We start from the raw sequence: 17,672 nt of genomic DNA on the forward strand, positions 1-17,672 counted from the left end.
CGCTGTGGGTTAAAGCCTCAGTGCCTAGGACTTGCCGATCAAAAGGTTGGCGGTTCGAATCCCTGCGGCGGGGTGCGCTCCCGCTGCTCTGTCCCAGCGCCTGCCAACCTAGCAGTTTGAAAGCACCTCCGGGTGCAAGTAGATAAATAGGGACCGCTTACCAGCGGGAAGGTAAACGGCGTTTCCGTGTGCGGCTCTGGCTTGCCAGAGCAGCGATGTCACGCTGGCCACGTGACCCGGAAGTGTCTCCGGACAGCGCTGGCCCCTGGCCTCTTGAGTGAGATGGGCGCACAACCCCAGAGTCTGTCAAGACTGGCCCGTACGGGCAGGGGTACCTTTACCTTTTTAATGTGGGCTGCTATGCAAATGGAAGAGCAGAACCCTTTGCCCCCTCCTCTTTTACCTGTGACCCTTCTTGCAGGCCCTGTACGGTTCCTCGTGAGGAAATGCAGGCCATGGGCTGGAAAGGTCTCTCTCCCCCCCCCCCCCAGTGTACGAAGCAGCAGTATGAGCAAGCACCTAAACTTGAAACAAGGGGTGTGGTATGAGTGGGTGAGAGTTGAGAGCCTTGAATGAGAAAGCAAAAATTAAGAGTCCCGTGCTCCGCCAACTGAGCTATGCATTATTCTATGTGTCTGTGATGTTCTATTCTGTTCTACCATGTTACCGTTGTTCATTGTTTGCAAGCCACTTTGGGATTCATTGGAATTGAAAGCGGCGTAGAAATGTAATAAATCAAATCTTTTGTCCCAGGGTATGATCCAAAGGAACATGAGGCCACTGACTTACTGGAGCTAAGCAGGTCTGAGTCTGGTCAGTGTTTGGATGGGAGACCTTCTGAAACAGCAAACACCGCCTCAGGTTCCATTAATAATAATAATAATAATAATAATAATAATAATAATAATAATAATAATAATATTTTTTAATTTATACCCCGCCCTTCCCAGTTCAGAAAACAGGGCTCAGGGCGGCTAATTTAAAACATTTAATTGATGCAACAAAAAAACAGCATAAAATACAGTCTAAAACGTGAATAACAATAAATTCAGAATTCAAAAATCAATTTAGGAGGAAAATCCATCCAATAAACATTAGATGATCACCAGGGCTAACTGGCTAAATTAGTCCTATTTGGGCCAGTGAGGAGACCAGGGGAGAATTAGCTGTGGGATCCCAGAGCGGGTTATCTTTATAAAAAGGGGAGGGGGAGGGATGGAAGGAAGGGGAGTAAAAGATCAGGCTAAGATCAAGTTGAAAGCCAGGTGGAATAGCTCTGTCTTAGAGGCCCTGTGGAAGGAAGTGAAATCCTGCAGAGCCCTGGTCTTATGGGACAGAGCATTCCACCAGTTCGGAGCCATCACTGAGAAGGCCCTGGCCCTGGCCCTGGCCCTGGTGGAGGATAATCTGGCTTACTTAGGGCCCGGAACCTCTAAACTATGATTATCCATGGACCTTAAGGTCCTCTGCGGGGCATACCAGGAGAGATATAAATGAGGGAATAAAGGAGAGAGATAAATGAAGGAGGAGGAATAGGGAGGAATTCTGAGTTATATAACCTGGCAGCCTTCAGCTCCACTGTGATCTCCAGATTGTGTGGGGCTCCCTGTCCGTGAGTGGACAATTTCACCTCTTGGCAATAGGTTGTGCTTGGTGAGTATGGGGTTGTTGCCTTTTGAGAATGGAGGTGACGAAAAGAAAATGGTGGGAGCCCCCAGAGGAAAATTTCATTCCCCTCCTTTTCCTTCTCTATATGTTATTTAAAAAGCAGTGTTTGAAATTAGCCAGGGGCCAGGCGCATTTTGCACCTGGCTTTCAACCACTTGTGACCAAGTGAAGATGCCTTGGGGCCAGGATGGTGCCTGATGCCTCCACCATCTGGAGATGCATGCCTGGAGATCCTTGAATCTGGACTGCTTTCACACACTAGCAAGACATCCTGAAGAATTCTGTCGGTTATACGTATTTTATCTGAACAATGGGAATGAATTTCTGGAGCCAAAATGCTTTTCCTGTGCAGCCTGAGCAGGAGCAGTCACCATTAAGAAAAAGAGGTCAGAACAGGTCGATATATACATGGACTGTCCCTGGATCAAGCGACTTTTCATCTTGAAGTTCTCAAAGCTCTTAACCTAGCTCAGGGTTGTCACCTGAATCAGCTGAGAGTCAATCACAGTCAGTCCATTATTTGAAAAATAAGACTCTAGAGCCGTCCTGCCCCCAAAGCCAGTCTAGACATTCCATTTTGGTGACTGTAACCTTGGTTTAGGAGCCATTTAGCATCTTGAGCTTCTAACACTGCTGGAAAACAATGGCAAATGAAGGCTACTACTCTCAAGTACTGCTCTTGGGTTTCCCAGATGCACAAAGAGGAACCGGGACCTGTTGACCACACAGGCCTTTGGTCTGATTTAGAATAGCTCTTCTTGCATTCTCAAGTGCAGCTGTTGATGTAGTTGCCTCAACAGTAGCCATGTCGGGGGCTGTGTGTAACCTAGACATGTGACCCTTTTGTCCCATGAGCACCATGACACAGGATCCGATCCCAGAGAATCGGCAAATATGCTGCAGAGATAATGTGCAAAAACTGTATCTTTGTAGCAGTGTTAGAAACTCAGATACAGTCATACCTCATGTTACGTCCGCTTCATGTTACATTCTTTCAGGTTGCGTCCTGCGGCGACCCGGAAGTACCGGAAAGGGTTACATCCGGGTTTCGCCGCATGTGCAGAAGCACAAAACGACGTCACGCGCATGCGCAGAAGCAGCGAATCGCAAGCCTCGCCGCTGCGGGTTGCTCTCTTTTCATGTTGCGAACGGGCCTCTGGAATGGTTCCTGTTCGCAACCAGAGGTACCACTGTATAGATAAGCACTTATACTGAGTCAGACCCCAGAACCAGCTAGCTCAGGGGCCGGCAAAGTTTTTGTGGATGGGGCCGGTTCACGGTCCCGCAGACGCCCGGGTGGGTCGGAGTGTGTGCGCACTCATGCGCAAACACTATTTCTGGCACGGAGGAGGCGTGCACAGCTTCCCAATGGAAAGCTGGCCAGCACCATGGAAGGCGGTGGCCGCTCTGCCCACCAAGCAGGCAGCGGGGGTCCATGGGCCAGTTAAATGACCCCTATGGGCCTTAGGCTGCCGACCTCTGAGCTAGCTCAATACTGTCTACTTGCTGCCTGGCTGCCGCTGTGTCCAGAGTTTCAGACAGATGTCTCTCCCAGTCCTTCCATGGAGTGCTTTTGGGAACTTCTGCATGCAAAGGAGGTGCTCTGCTACTAGAGGAATCTTCAAATGGGCATCTAATTTATCAGCATATGATTTCTGAGGCCCTCACATGCAGTTTAGACCTACTTTGGCACTGCCTCCAAGTTAGCAGTGCTGTTCCGTTGTGAAGGTGTGATTTATGTGGGCGAGCAATGTCAAAACCCAACCTGGTCAAACACGTTCCTCTTATTGCAAGACTGGCTTCTCTGCTGCTTATCTTTTTTGCCCATCACCCTTATTTGGGTTTCATGTGTTCCTGCTTTGTGCAAAATCAAGCCGTGCACCTAATGCATCCTTTTATGTGCCAGGTTCATTTGTCAGCTGAGGAAGAGCCTATTTGTAACCTCTTCCACCTTCGCAGACTTCTGCTGCTATCTGCACGGACTTGTTTGCCGTTTCCTGCTCTGTCCGATGAGAAAAAGAGGCCTTTGTTTTTTCTGAAGCAGCCTCTCTGAGCCTTCTGGAATGCAAACAGAAAAAGGCATCTTGGTCCATTGGAAAAACAAAATCTGCAACAGGACAGTAGCTTTATTAGGAACAACTAACATTCCACAAAATATCAAGCAGACTTTCAGGTTCTTCAAAACCTGCCATCAGGCTGATTGTTTAGCAGATTTCCCTTAACTTTTAAGCCTGATGAAAAGTCACATGATGGAGACCTGAAGGAGGTTTGAAGACTTAAGTAGATTAGCCTGTATTGGGTGATAGCAGGATTGTCCCAAGGCCGCTGACAGAAAGAAACAATTGTGGCAGACTCTCTAGTATTTTTTTAAAAGAATATAAAATCCAGCCTTTACTCATGCCCATCTCTTAGCAAAATACACAGGTTCCTTGTGAGGCAGAAAACAGAAATAAAGAAGAAACGAGGCTGTCTTTTATTTTTGCAAAACTGGAGATGACTTGTAAGGTAAAGGTAAAGGGACCCCTGACCATTAGGTCCAGTCGTGACCAACTCTGGGGTTGCGGCGCTCATCTCGCTTTATTGGCCAAGGGAGCCGGCGTACAGCTTCCGGGTCATGTGGCCAGCATGACTAAGCCGCTTCTGGCGAACTAGAGCAGCGCACGGAAACGCCGTTTATCTTCCTGCTGGAGAGGTACCTATTTATCTACTTGCACTTTGACGTGCTTTCGAACAGCTAGGTGGGCAGGAGCAGGGACCGAGCGACGGGAGCTCACCCCGTCGCGGGGATTCGAGCCACCGACCTTCTGATCAGTAAGTCCTAGGCTCTGTGGTTTAACCCACAGCACCACCTGCGTCCCGGAGATGACTTGTAGTTGGTGCATTAGGTAAAAAGCTTTCAGATAGTATCTTGCTCCATTTCTGTTAAGGGAGTTGTTCTTGAGAAGATGGAGCAACAGGCTTTATGGCAAACGGCTTTCTTGAATGTGGGAGAGGTTACAGGAAAGGTGAAGGGAGGGAGAAAGACTGATGTTTTAAGTTATCATTTTTCTTGGGAATTCCTTAGAATTCCAAGCAGGGAAGTTTGACTGGTTTGCTTGGATGTGGCTGTTTGCTGAGGACCATCTCATGCCTGCCTACCTGGCTATCTCAGCTGTTAACGGCCAAGAAAAAAAGGTGGTCCTTCAGTATATGATGAAAGCTAGACAGCAAATACCAGATGCACCTCTGCAAGGAGGGAATTCCACAACTCGGGCCACCACCCTCTCCAGGAGTGGGAGGCTTTTTAAAAAGCTGTTTCGAACTGTAGGTCATGTTTCTTAATAGTGCTTGTAGAAAAAGGTACTGCAGAATACTTTATTATACAATGAAACTCATTAAAGCCACTAAATGCAGCCGAGCCCAGATTCTGTGGCACAGATTTTGGCAATCAGCACATCTCAAGACGTGCGCTTGAAACCTAAATTTGAAAATTGAAATGAGCTACTAAGCACAATAGAGTTTCATCTCCGTTGCAGTGGCATTGAGACACACCCTTCAACATAGAGAATAATGGAAGCTGCCTTCTATGGTGTCATACTATTGGTCTATCTTGCTCAGCATTGTGTACACCAGGGATGGGAAAATCTCTCGCCCATGGACCTTTCACAGCTCAGTCAGTATAGAGCATGAGACTCATAATCTCAGGATTGTGGGTTCAAGCCTCACATTGCGCCAATGGTTGCTGCATTGCGGGAGGTTGAACTAGAGAAGGTCCTTGTGTTATCTCCCAACACTACAGTTCTCTGATTCTATGAAATCTGTCCTACCAGGCCGTTTCCCCCAAACTTCACCCACCTACCCTGGCGTTATATGCGATGTCAGGTACAGGGGCTGGTTGAGATGTGTCTGGATTGGCTGGGCACACTTCTGATCCCTGCAGGAAGCAGGATTGAACTCTACCTATCACCTGATGAGCAGGGAGTTCAGTTCTGCTTGGTCACTATCTCAGCCCACCACCACCAACCCTGGCCAACTTGAGCAGGGAGGCGGTCCCTCTCGCCTGTCATAGTTGGCCAATGGGTTGCTGGTGAGAGAGAGAGAGAGAGAGAGAGAGAGAGAGAGAGATGGTCTGCCAGGTGGAAAATGTCCCCAGCCCTCATCTATATGGATTGGTAGTGCTCTCGGCAGATGTTCCATGTCCTACTTGGAGATGCTGGGGATTGAACCAAGGGACGCGGGTGGCGCTGTGGGTTAAAACCACAGAGCCTAGGGCTTGCCAATCAGAAGGACGGTGGTTCGAATCCCCACGATGGGGTGAGCTCCCGTTGCTTGGTCCCAGCTCCTACCCACCTAGCAGTTCAAAAGCACGTCAAAGTGAAAGTAGATAAATAGGTACCACTCCGGCGGGAAGGTAAATGGCATTTCTGTGTGCTGCTCTGGTTTGCCAGAAGCGGCTTAGTCATACTGGCCACATGACCCGGAAGCTGTACACCAGCTCCCTCGGCCAATAAAGATGAACACCGCAATAATAATAATAATAATAATAATAATAATAATAATAATAATAATAATAATAATAATAATAATATCTTTATTTTAACGAAATTACTTGGCTGCTCCATCCACCCAGGTCATCCGCAACTGGACCTAATGGTCAGGAGTCCCTTTACCTATACCTTTGCCTTCTGCATGCAGAGCAGATGTTCTAATCCCTGGGTTATGAGTAGTTCATAGGACACTAATAAGAAGGCACAAATGAAGGTCGCCAGCACCATCTGCCCACCTGATTGCTTCCCATACTACTGATTTGGCATGCGATAGGAAGTTCCACTGGGAAAGGCATCCTTCCAAATGGAATCACTTCTGAGTAATTCACTTCCAAACAGCGTAGATTAAGAAGAGGTTTTGTCCAAGGCCAGATTTGATAGTAGTCAAAGTGACTGACATTCTGGGGGGTCCCCAGCATATTATATTCCTCCATTTCAGGGGGTTGGACTAGACCAGGCATGGTGAAACTTGGCCCTCCAGATGTTTTGGGACTACAACTCCCATCATCCGTAGCTAACAGGACCAGTGGTCAGGGATGATGGGAATTGTAGTCCCAAAACATCTGGAGGCCAAGTTTTGCCATGCCTGGAATAGACGATCCTCAGGTTCCCTTCCAACGCCACAATTCTATGGCTATATCTTTGAAGAAGCGCTGATAAGCAGATCCTAGGTGTTTCTGGACTTCTTTTGAATTAGCTCAGTACATGGCATTGGAATGTTTTGGAAAGTCTGGTGGAGGTCCGCCCCACAGCTTGCTCCACTTGCAATCCTCACCCATCCCCAATAATGTCTCCTTTCACCTTATGCAACTGCTAAGCTCCCTTTCCATCTTCCCAACCCGCTTCTCTCTTTGATTCTGCCATCCCTTGGGCCCCAGCCAATACAGCCAGTGATCAGGAATTATGGGAGCTGTAGTTCAGCAATAGGGTATATTGGGTGTTAGGGGAGGGGAAAGTACCTCTGATGGGGACACATCATGCTCCTTCGGAGGTAGTTGGTCCCACCCTGCGTTCGGCTCTCACCAGTAGCTCCTAGAAGCCGTTGGCAGGTGACAGTGGCCACACCCCAGGAAACGGCTTTGACTGACCAGCTAAACCAGGTGAGGGTAGCTGATGGGTCTCAAACCCTCAGTGAGTTAGGGATTTCCCCTGCATGCAAAGATAGAATTGAGCAGATGAAACTAATAATAATAATAAAAATTAATAAATTTTATTTATACCCTGCCCTCCCCAGCCAAGGCTGGGCTCAGGGCGGCTAACACCAGGTATAAAAACAATTGATTAAAATACAACTTAAAAACAAGATTAAAATACAACATTAAAATGCAACCTCATTTCAGTAGAAACTCAAAAACTTTTTGGGGATGAAAACGTCAAATCTTCACCAAGGCCAACTATCCAGACTGGTCCTACGTGGGCCAGAAAAAAGCCCGGGAAGTCCCCAAATAGGAGTGCCATCACAGAAGGAAAAAGGAAAAAGGAAAGAGGGGATCAAGTTGATTCCAAGCCAAAGGCCAGGTGGAACAACTCTGTCTTACAGGCCCCGCGGAAAGAAATCAGATCCTGCAGGGCCCTGGTCTCATGAGACAGAGCGTTCCACCAGGCTGGAGCCAATGTTGAAAAGGCCCTGGCCCTGGTTGAGGCTAATCTGACTTCCTTAGGGCCCGGGACCTCTAGGGTGCTGCTATTTATGGACCTATAATAGTGGATCCAATGGTCAAGAAGGTGGTTTCTGCATGTGCTGTAGTGAGGGCAGATTGGGCTTGTCCGCCTGGGAAGGTAGGCCATCTAGGAGAAGAAAAACTCTGATCCTAAAATGGGACGTCTTCAGGAGAAGAACAGGCTCAGGAGTAAACCCTACATAAATTTGGAGCGGATTCCCTAAGACAGTTGGATGGTGCCTTTTATGTCTCCTTCTGGCAACTCCTGCAGCTAAGCTGGTGCCAAACATCTTGCTCTGCTTTCCTTTGGGCCTAATAATAATAATAATAATAATAATAATTTTTTATTTATACCCCGCCCATCTGGCTGGGTTTCCCCAGCCACTCTGGGTGGCTTCCAACAAAATATTAAAATATAATAGTCTATTAAACATTAAAAGCTTCCCTAAACAGGGCTACCTTCAGGTGTCTTCTAAAAATCTGGTAGTTGTTTATTTCCTTGACATCTGATGGGAGGGCGTTCCACAGGGCGGGTGCCACTACCAAGAAGGCCCTCTGCCTGGTTCCCTGTAGCTTTGCTTCTCGCAGTGAGGGAACCGCCAGAAGGCCCTCGGCGCTGGACCTCAGAGTCCGGCCAGAATGATGGGGGTGGAGACGCTCCTTCAGGTATACTGGACATCAGCGAGGCCAAGAGTGGGGTCTTGTCTTCTGTGCAGCCCAGGACTTCTACACATACTGCCCAGGCTTGTGCCTGGAGAAGTCGCTTTGGTGCTGCTAATGCAGCAGTTTGACTTCACCCCCAGAAGCTCACTCCATTGTCTCTCGAGACAGATGGATGCCAACAAGTTCAGCAGCCTCTGGAGGACCATAGGTTAGTCACCTCTGTTTTCAAGTTTAAATGGTTTCAGTGGAGATATCTGCATACCAGCCTCTCTCACTGAAACCTGTGGGTTTTTTAAGTGCTTAATTTACGAATTCATCATGCCCAATTATTTGCTTTAAAATATTATGGGGCTTGGGAGGAAAAATAAAACCCAATTAAAGATAGAGGGACCCCTGACCATTAGGTTCAGTCATGACCGACTCTGGGGTTGTGGTGCTCATGTCGCTTTATTGGCCAAGGGAGCCGGCATACAGCTTCTGGGTCATGTGGCCAGCATGACTAAGCCGCTACTGGCGAACCAGAGCAGCGCACGGAAACGCTGTTTATCTTCCTGCCAGAACGGTACCTATTTATCTACTTGCACTTTGACGTGCTTTCGAACTGCTAGGTTGGCAGGAGCAGGGACCGAGCAACGGGAGCTCGCCCCATCGCGGGGATTTGAACCGCCGACCTTCTGATTGGCAAGTCCTAGGCTCTGTGGTTTAACCCACAGCACCACCCGCGTCCCTAAAACCCAATTACATGGGACTTATTGTCACTAAACATAGCAATTAAAGGTAAAGGTAAAGGTACCCCTGCCCGTACGGGCCAGTCTTGCCAGACTCTGGGGTTGTGCGCCCATCTCACTCAAGAGGCCAGGGGCCAGCGCTGTCCGGAGACACTTCCGGGTCACGTGGCCAGCGTGACATCGCTGCTCTGGCGAGCCAGAGCCGCACACGGAAACGCCGTTTACCTTCCCGCTGGTAAGCGGTCCCTATTTATCTACTTGCACCCGGAGGTGCTTTCGAACTGCATAGCAATTACTTCTGAGTAATTGTTAAGTGTGTAAAGGTGCCCAACAAGGGAGGTCCCTGCCCTGAGGATGGTACGGTCTAAAATGCAGTAGGGAAGAGACAAAGGGAAGAGAGTCAATTCAAGAATTTCGCCCTCAATTCTGTACCTTCTTACCTAGGAGTAAAACCCACTGAACTCACAGTGGACATGCATAGGTTTCAACTGTTGATCTTAAATCTTACCTATGTGATTTTTTCAATCTTGGTCCAGTCGTTGTGTCAGTCTAATCTACCTAATAGGGGGAAAAAAATGTGAGAGCATCCTGTATTGCTGCCCTGAATTCCTTGTGGAAAAAACAACTTACAAATGTGATAAGTTACATTTTGAGGGTCGTTACAGGGATGGTGGCTGGGTTCTAATATTTGTTCACCACAAGGCTGATTAAGTGGCCTTGGAAAAGTCATTATCTCTGCACCTCGTCTGCTTCAAAAGCTTGGTGTTGCTGCCGCCGCTCTTATAAAAAACTACCCAGAGTTCCTTGAAACAACTTGGGGATTTAACACAAGAAGAGAGCCACCAAGCATGCATAAAATCAATATTTTCATTACTGCTGAACTCTTTGCACAGTTCTTTAAGAATTAAATTTATATTGATCTTCTTCCAGAAAGAGGCAGTCGATAGTCTTCAAATGGACACATGAGAACACGTGACAGAAAGCAGGGAAGGGAATAGAAAGGATTGAAAGGATTTTAGCCTCGACTCCCACCCAACAACTCTTCACAGTTAAGGCTGCAGCCCTAGTTCAGTTGACCTGTGAGTTACTCTTGCACATTTGCAAAGCTAAGCAGGGTCCTGTATGGTTTCAACTTGGAAGGGGGACCATGTGTTGAGATTCCTGCATTGCAAGGGGTTGTGCTAGTTAACCCTTGAGGTCCCTTCCAACTCCTACAGCTCTAACGCGTTTAGGAATGTACTTTAATGCCACAACCAATGACTTCTGTTATCACAGTTATTCCCATGCGTGATCACTGTGGTTATTTTTCATACATTTCAAACTTTAATTGAATTTTTACAGACTGGAGTTTATGCACCTCATGGTCATTTGACCCCACCATTTGTGATGGGTTTTTTCTATACACGTGTGTGTGTGTGTGTGTGTGTGTACCTGTAACATTTCATGCGTCTGATGCAGTGAACTTGACCACTTTGTGCTATAATAAATTGATTAGTCTTTACAGCACCCCAAGACTCTTCCTTGTTCCATTGCAGTAGATTAAAACAGCTACCCCTCTGGGATATTGAATTTCATCGATGCAGAACATAGAATCAAATGGTGCAGGGGTTGTTCTTGGACTCTACCATTCCGGCTGCATGTCGGAGATGGCATTTTGGAGAGCTCTTGGGAGCAGAGGAGGAAAAATCCCTGCATGTAGAAAATCAGAATGTCAGGGGGGGAAGATTCTAAATTTCTGCTGGGTCTTTTTGAAGTGTTTTCTGACCACCACCAGGCAAGGCACAGTCCACAGAAAGCTACAGTATATCACGTGGTTCTGCTGCACATGTAGATCAATTCCCTTATTCGGTGCACATCCTGGAAGTTTATCAATAATGTTCTTCCTTTCTTCTTCCTTGCAGCAAACCGTGTTAAAAAATGGTACAGAATTTTTTGAAATGTGGGAGGAGCCTCCGCCGCCAGTTTATATGCAGTTCTATTTTTTTAACTTGACCAATCCTTTGGAAGTGGTTCAAGGCGAACCTCCCATTGTGAGACAAGTTGGACCATACACTTACAGGTATTTTTTGCTTCATTCATTACTCCAAGACAGTTTATAAAGAGATTGTGCTTTGGGTTCCAAAACAAGATTCAAGGGATGATGGTGAAAGCAGGAATCACAAGGGTGTCTAAATGTCACAACAACTTGACCACTCAGAGAAGTAAGAAAGGAGCTGGTAGGTGAAGGATTAACTGTAGAGTTGGGATCTGTATAAGTTTCTAGCCCTCATGGATATAGAAATAATATTGTATAAGTAATACAGTGGTACCTTAATCCGTTCGACTCCCGGAACTGTTTGAAAACCAAGGCGCAGGTTTCGATTGGCAATCGGAAGTCACATCGGATGTTCAGTTTCCAAAAAACCTTCGCAAACCAGAACACTTACTTCTGGGTTTGCAGCGTTCGGGAGCCGATTTGTTCGGGAGCTAAGCCTTTCGACAACTAAGGTGCCACCTAGTGCATTCTCAGAGAGCTTAAGGCAGTGTCGTCAACCTTTTTGCACCAGTGGGCACATTAAAAAAAAATCAGAAAGCGCTGTGGGTGCCAGTCAGAAAATGGCTGCCATGGGAGTGTGGTATACGCAACATAGGGCATGGATTAGGGGTTCTGAGCTGGCACTGCTCTGACCAGGGTGGAGAAGCTGTGCTGGCTGCGACACCAACTTCTGCCGTGAAGGCATTTAACTTCTGGTGAGATCTTATACCCTGTGGCCTTTGGCACTGTTTTACTAGAGTCAATGTACTGCACTAGGATGAACTGAGATATTTTTTAAAAGCTCCTTTCCTGTCTCTCTTTCTCTCCTCTGTCTTTCTCTGCAGAGAACACAGGCTCCACGTAAATGTTCACTTTTTAGACAACGGCACCAAAGTGTCTTCTCTGAATCCAAAGACTTACTTCTTCGAGCCGGAGATGTCCGTGGGGAACCCGGAAGCTCATCTGATCAGGACTATAAACATGCCTGCACTGGTGAGGTTTCTTTCGGGCAGCTTGCAAGGATTTTATTGTCGCTTTCGTGCTGCTTTAAACAGAGACGCCCGTGATTGAACCTTATGCCTGTAAAGCAAGGGGGGGGGGACACTTTGTTGTGTCAGGTGTTGCTGAACTGCATCTCCCATCATCCCTCACCATTGTTCGTGCTCGCAGTGGCCAATGGGAGTTGCAGTGCAAACCGGCAAAGTTTAGCCACAGCTGCTGCATAGAAGGTGCCTGTCACTCCTTGCTGTTGGTTCCTGTAGTTTTAAACCCTCTGTGCACCCTACACTTGGATGATGAGCGGTGAGTGGTTTCTTCCCTTTAAAAAATTGCAATCTGGTGTATTACCAAAATCGAGAAGCATCACAAAACAGAACAAATGCAATGAAAAGCAAATGGCGTTCATACTCCCTAACCCCAAAATGTGTGAAATCACAGTCCTGTGTGTCCTTTAACAGCAAAATTACGCAGACAAATGGCTTAACCTTGTCCAGCCTAGTTCACACAAATCTCATGGCTATTATATGTAAAACTCAAAAAGAAGTTTCCAAGAATGAATTCTTTTTCTAGAGTGATTAGCTGTGCAGTCTTCATCTGTCAGTTTTTTCCTCCATTGCAGCAGGGGCCCTACACTTGGTAACCCATGTAACTGAAGGAAGCTTTCCTGATCTTCCTTTAATTTTTTTTGTAATTTGGATGCCCTCTGGTTGATACAAATTGCTTCCTATCAGAGAGGAAGACTCACCTGAAACAGGCTGGGCCTGCTTGTCAAAAATCAGATCGTTCTGTGACAGCAGCAAGGGGGTTGTCAACTATTTGCCATTTACAGAGTGCTTATTTAGAATAAGAACTTACTGAACTATAGACTTGAAGGCAATTCAAGGTGTTACGGGCTGGGGCTCCACCTTGTGGTAGATTGAAGAACCGCTGGCATTTAGGCATTCCATAGGCCAAAGCACACATTACATGGCAGGTGATGGGAATCTCACACATAATTTTCTTATCCAAAAAGAGCTGTGGAGCCATGCCTGACATAGGGCTCATGGTGATGGCATTTGGGGTTCAAATGCATTAGCAGAAGTTGAGCTTAACCAGAACCCTTGCTTGGAGGGAGCACATTTAACCATTGGATGTAGTCACACTGAGACGCTTGAGTTTAGTAAGATAATAAAAAAAGCTAAGTTGGTTAAAGGAAATACATGCTTGACAGAAAATATCCTCGTTCTGTGTAGCCAAGGCGGAGATACAAAGAGGCATGCTTGCTCTTTCATCCTTCAGGAGAGCATAGCTGTCAACCGTCCCTTATTTGGCGGGAAAGTCCCTTATCCCAGCACTGTGTCCCACTGCTGTCCTTTATTGATGATGTCCCTTAAATTTCCCGAGTTTCAAAGGAAGCAGCTCCTCTCCCTTCCTCCCTGCTGGCCAGGGAGGAGGGAGGCTCCAACTGTGTTGCTTGGCTGCGTTGCTCACCCAATAAAAAGTCTAAGAACGACTGGGGGGTGGAACTTGCATGCCTTGTGCCAATCACATTGGCCGGGTTGCCTGGGGACTCGCCTTTGCTCAGTGCTTCCCAGCAGAGAGGTGACGGTGGTTTTCCTTGCTGCATCCCCTTTGCCGGGTTGCTGCACTGTGGGAACCACTGCTTGAGGCTTCGTTTGGCTGCTGGCTGGGCTTTCTGCCTTTGGCTTGGAGGGGCTCAGAAGTTGAACATACCTGTGCTTGGAAAATCCCTTATTTTGGCTGCTGATACTTTATTTTGAGGCTTCTGGTCCCTTATTTTCAAATCTGTAAGTTGACAGCTATGCAGGTGAGACATGCAAATAGGCCTCCTTTCCCAAGGTAAGGACAAAATAGGAAATGAGGTCGGTCACCCTAAGGGTGTCAGTCTGGCATCGTAGGAAGGTCAGTGCAGGTTAAATCAGAAATACAATCTAGGAAGTATGGAGGACCCCCCCCCCTCTATCTACTCTCTCACCCCAGGCAAATCCTCCAGTTTTCAATACAAGCTGAGTTGCACTCAGCACTTCCAAAAGATGGCTTAACTCTGCCTCCCCTTTCCTTTTGGACTACCATCAGCTACAAAGGGGAAAACATGCAGGCACTTAATGTGCAGTTTTACCCTGATGATGTCTCAGTAGCACATTTCACAAGTTTAACATGCATTCTCTTAATAGTCTTTGCAACGGCCCCGTGAGCTAGGTTGGTGCCGCTGTGTGCTCCTGAGAGAAAAATGACTTGCCTGTGGCCGCCTGCTTTGAGTTTTATGGCCGCCATGAAATTTAAACCGCGGCTCATGTTACTCGTTTTAAAACGTACATCCTGTTTTTCATTATAAAATACATTCAAAGCAGCTTGCAGAGGGAAGTTCTTAAAAGACACAGAATACTTACCAAAAAAAAAGCGAATCCAATTATTAAAACCAGTTCCCAATTTTCAGTTCAGTTTCTTCTATTTCGGTTTGCCTAACTCTCTGTTCGTCCTCTCAGGTGGTCTGCTACCTTGAGTACATTGACTCCAGTAAAATGGGGCCAAAAGTCAGAGGATCCAAGATTTTGCCAGAAGGTGGTGCCGCTGCCAGTACTGCTTATCCACAGATGGTGGGATGGGGGTGGGCAGGGAGCTTGTGGGGGCACCCAATCTTGGGCTGCCTGAGGCCGCTGCCTCACTCCACCTTATGGGTGTAGACATGCAAATAGGCCTCCTTTCCCAAGGTAAGGACAAAATAGGAAATGAGGTCGGTCGCCCTGGCATCGTAGGAAGGTCAGTGCAGGTTAAATCAGAAATACAATCTAGGAAGTATGGAGGACCCCCTCTCTATCTACTCTCTCACCCCATGCAAATCCTCCAGTTTTCAATACACCCCCTCTAGATTCCATTTCCAACCAGTTCCTGGGAGTCAGAACTACGGAGAGTGCTCTTGTGCTTCAGTCCTCCTTGTGGATTTCCTGCAAACACCTGCCTAGCCCCTGTGAGCTCCACATGCTCACAAGCTTTCCTCCTCCTCCATCAGGTTGCAATGAACATGGCTACAGCAACGCCCATGCATTTCCCTGCAGAGATCTTGCTCATATTATTTGACGAAAACTTGTTCACGACACGCACTGTCCATGAACTGCTGTGGGGCTACACAGACAAGCTGCTCAGTGCCCTACACAAATTCCGCCCCAGTATTGACCCAGACTTCGGCTTTTTTAAAAAGGTAAGGTTCTGACCGCACAATCCTACCTGTTCACAGACTGTATCGCCAGAGTGGTGCATGCTCTAGTTATCTCCCGCTTGGACTACTGCAATGCGCTCTACGTGGGGCTCCCTTTGAAGGTGACCCGGAAACTACAACTAATCCAGAATGCGGCAGCTAGACTGATTACTGGAAGTGGCAGCTGAGACCACATAACACCGGTCTTGAAAGACCTACATTGGCTCCCAATACGTTTCTGAGCATAGTTCAAAGTGTTGGTGCTGACCTTGAAAGCCCTAAATGGCCTCGGCCCAGTATACCTGAAGGAGCGTCTCCACCCCCATCATTCTGCCTGGATGCTGAGGTCCAGCTCTGAAGGCCTCCTGGTGGTTCCCTCATTGCGAGAAACCAAGTTACAGGGAACCAGGCAGAGGGCCTTCTCTGTAGTGGCACCCGCCCTGTGGAACACCCTCCCACCAGATGTCAAAGAGAAAAACAACTACCAGACTTTTAGAAGACATTTGAAGGCAGCCCTGTTTAGGGAAGCTTTTAATGTTTAATAAGTTATTGCATTTTGGTGTTCTGTTGGAAGGCGTCCAGATGGGCGGGGTATAAATACTCAGATTTGCATATTAGTCTTGGCTGAAAAGGTTCCCAAGTCCTGCAAGAGGGTGAAGGATCAATTGGTTCTTTCCTGTCCCCTCATCCCACCAATCACAAAAGCAGTCATGAAAGCGAAAGCTCTCTCTATCTCGTGTTTTATTTCTAGATGAACGGGTCCGATGATGGCGAGTACATTGTCCTAAGCGGGGAGAAGAACTACCTTGACTTCACGAAGATCGTCAGATGGAGAGGGAAAGAGTAATGTTTCTTTCTTTTCCTTTTAATTTGAGCGCTGGACTCCGTGGTTAATAATTCGCGTTTCAAATTTTGAAAGGCAAGGACGTGCAGAGCAAGAGCTCTTGGGCGATAACGGTGATGATTTGACAGAGCAGCATCAGTGTGCTAAGCCAGGGAGCACATTTTGAGAGAGTGCTTCGGGTGCCCATCAGAAAATGGTTGCCATGGCATGACACACTAAAGGGAGCACAGTCTTGGGGAAGCTTTCCCCAGAATTGTAATTCCATACCAGAAGACTTTTAAGCTTTCTGCCTCAGAAATGAAACAGAAGCAGGGGAAAGCGCATTAAAGGAGAGGGGGACCCCAGCAAATAAGGACCCCAAGATTTTCTGTTTCCAGGTGTCCAAACAAATCAGTCACAGCTCTGACTTCACCCATTGGCTTAAAACACTGGTTTAGTTCACGGAAATCACTTAGAAGGGTACCTGCATGTTTGGGTCCATAACTTTATTTCTAGGAGGGATAGTGTTAAGTTGTGGGTGAACTTATCAGACGACACAGCGATTCTTCAAACAGCTCTTGTTTATTCACAGGCCAGGACAGAACTGAACTGAAAGGCTCAGTCAGCCTGCTTATATAGAGCTCCAGTACCACATTACTGTAACAACTTTCTAAAACTATCCAATCACTGAATGTCACTTTCGATCCTTCATTTGCATAACCATCTACAGTATCCCCCTGCTGGCCCAGGGTGAGAACTTCGGTACATAACAGATAGAGTCTTACCTTTTTATTTAAATAAAAGCCCAAGGGCAGCTAAAGAAACCCTTTATGAGCATTGTGGCGCCCATGTGCTCTGCCTTGGCAATCCCTACACTAAACAAAAGGCTGGCCTTCGCCTCCCAAGAACTGGCAGCTCTAAATTTAGACGGGAAATGGAAATGGAGCTAACATGGGATGAATCTGCACACATGGAGTGACAGGTGCTGAAGCTTCATTTTAGTTGGGCATAAGGATTAAATCAGCTGTCCCCAAGCCCAATGCTCTGCAGATGTTCTTGGACTCCGACTCCCATCATCCCTCACCATGGGCCATGCTGTCTGGGGATTGTGGGAGCTGGAGTCTTGAGAACACAAGGGCACCAGTTGGAGATTGCTGGACTTTTCAAAGGCTTGGTGGAAGGGGTCGTGTTGTTGTTGTTTTTTAAATAAGAAGAGGTAGTTCTTATTTGTTTCTTCTTTAAAAAAAGACAGAAACGGGGTGGCTTTTGTTGGTTCTCTACGAAATGATTCCACACAGGGGAGAATGGTCCGTCTCATTGAAAAGCCCAGGAGGTCTTATTAACATAGCTGTCAACATTTTCCTTTTTTTTTAAGGGAAATCCCCATATTCCGA

The 17,672-nt window shown here is 47.1% G+C and overlaps 1 protein-coding gene and 1 long non-coding RNA gene across 3 annotated transcripts in view; one reads left to right on the plus strand and one right to left on the minus strand.

Annotated features, from left to right (window-relative positions):
• Window positions 1-17,672, plus strand: part of SCARB2 (scavenger receptor class B member 2) — a 35,589-nt gene that overhangs the window by 4,979 nt on the left and 12,938 nt on the right. For both annotated transcript variants that reach the window (XM_083756664.1, XM_083756663.1), the window contains exons 2-5: window positions 11,148-11,305; window positions 12,106-12,253; window positions 15,270-15,458; window positions 16,207-16,298. In XM_083756664.1, coding sequence (XP_083612790.1) covers window positions 11,148-11,305; window positions 12,106-12,253; window positions 15,270-15,458; window positions 16,207-16,298 — 587 coding nt within the window. The remainder of the gene's footprint in view (window positions 1-11,147; window positions 11,306-12,105; window positions 12,254-15,269; window positions 15,459-16,206; window positions 16,299-17,672) is intronic.
• On the minus strand, window positions 16,842-17,474 carry LOC310852976. The gene is made up of 2 exons (XR_014568500.1): window positions 16,929-17,474; window positions 16,842-16,882 (listed from the first exon to the last, which is right to left on the minus strand). It is a non-coding gene; the product is annotated as an uncharacterized lncRNA (long non-coding RNA).

The sequence above is a fragment of the Podarcis gaigeae genome, assembly GCF_964106915.1.
Source record: "Podarcis gaigeae genome assembly, chromosome: 9".
NCBI lineage: Eukaryota > Metazoa > Chordata > Lepidosauria > Squamata > Lacertidae > Podarcis > Podarcis gaigeae.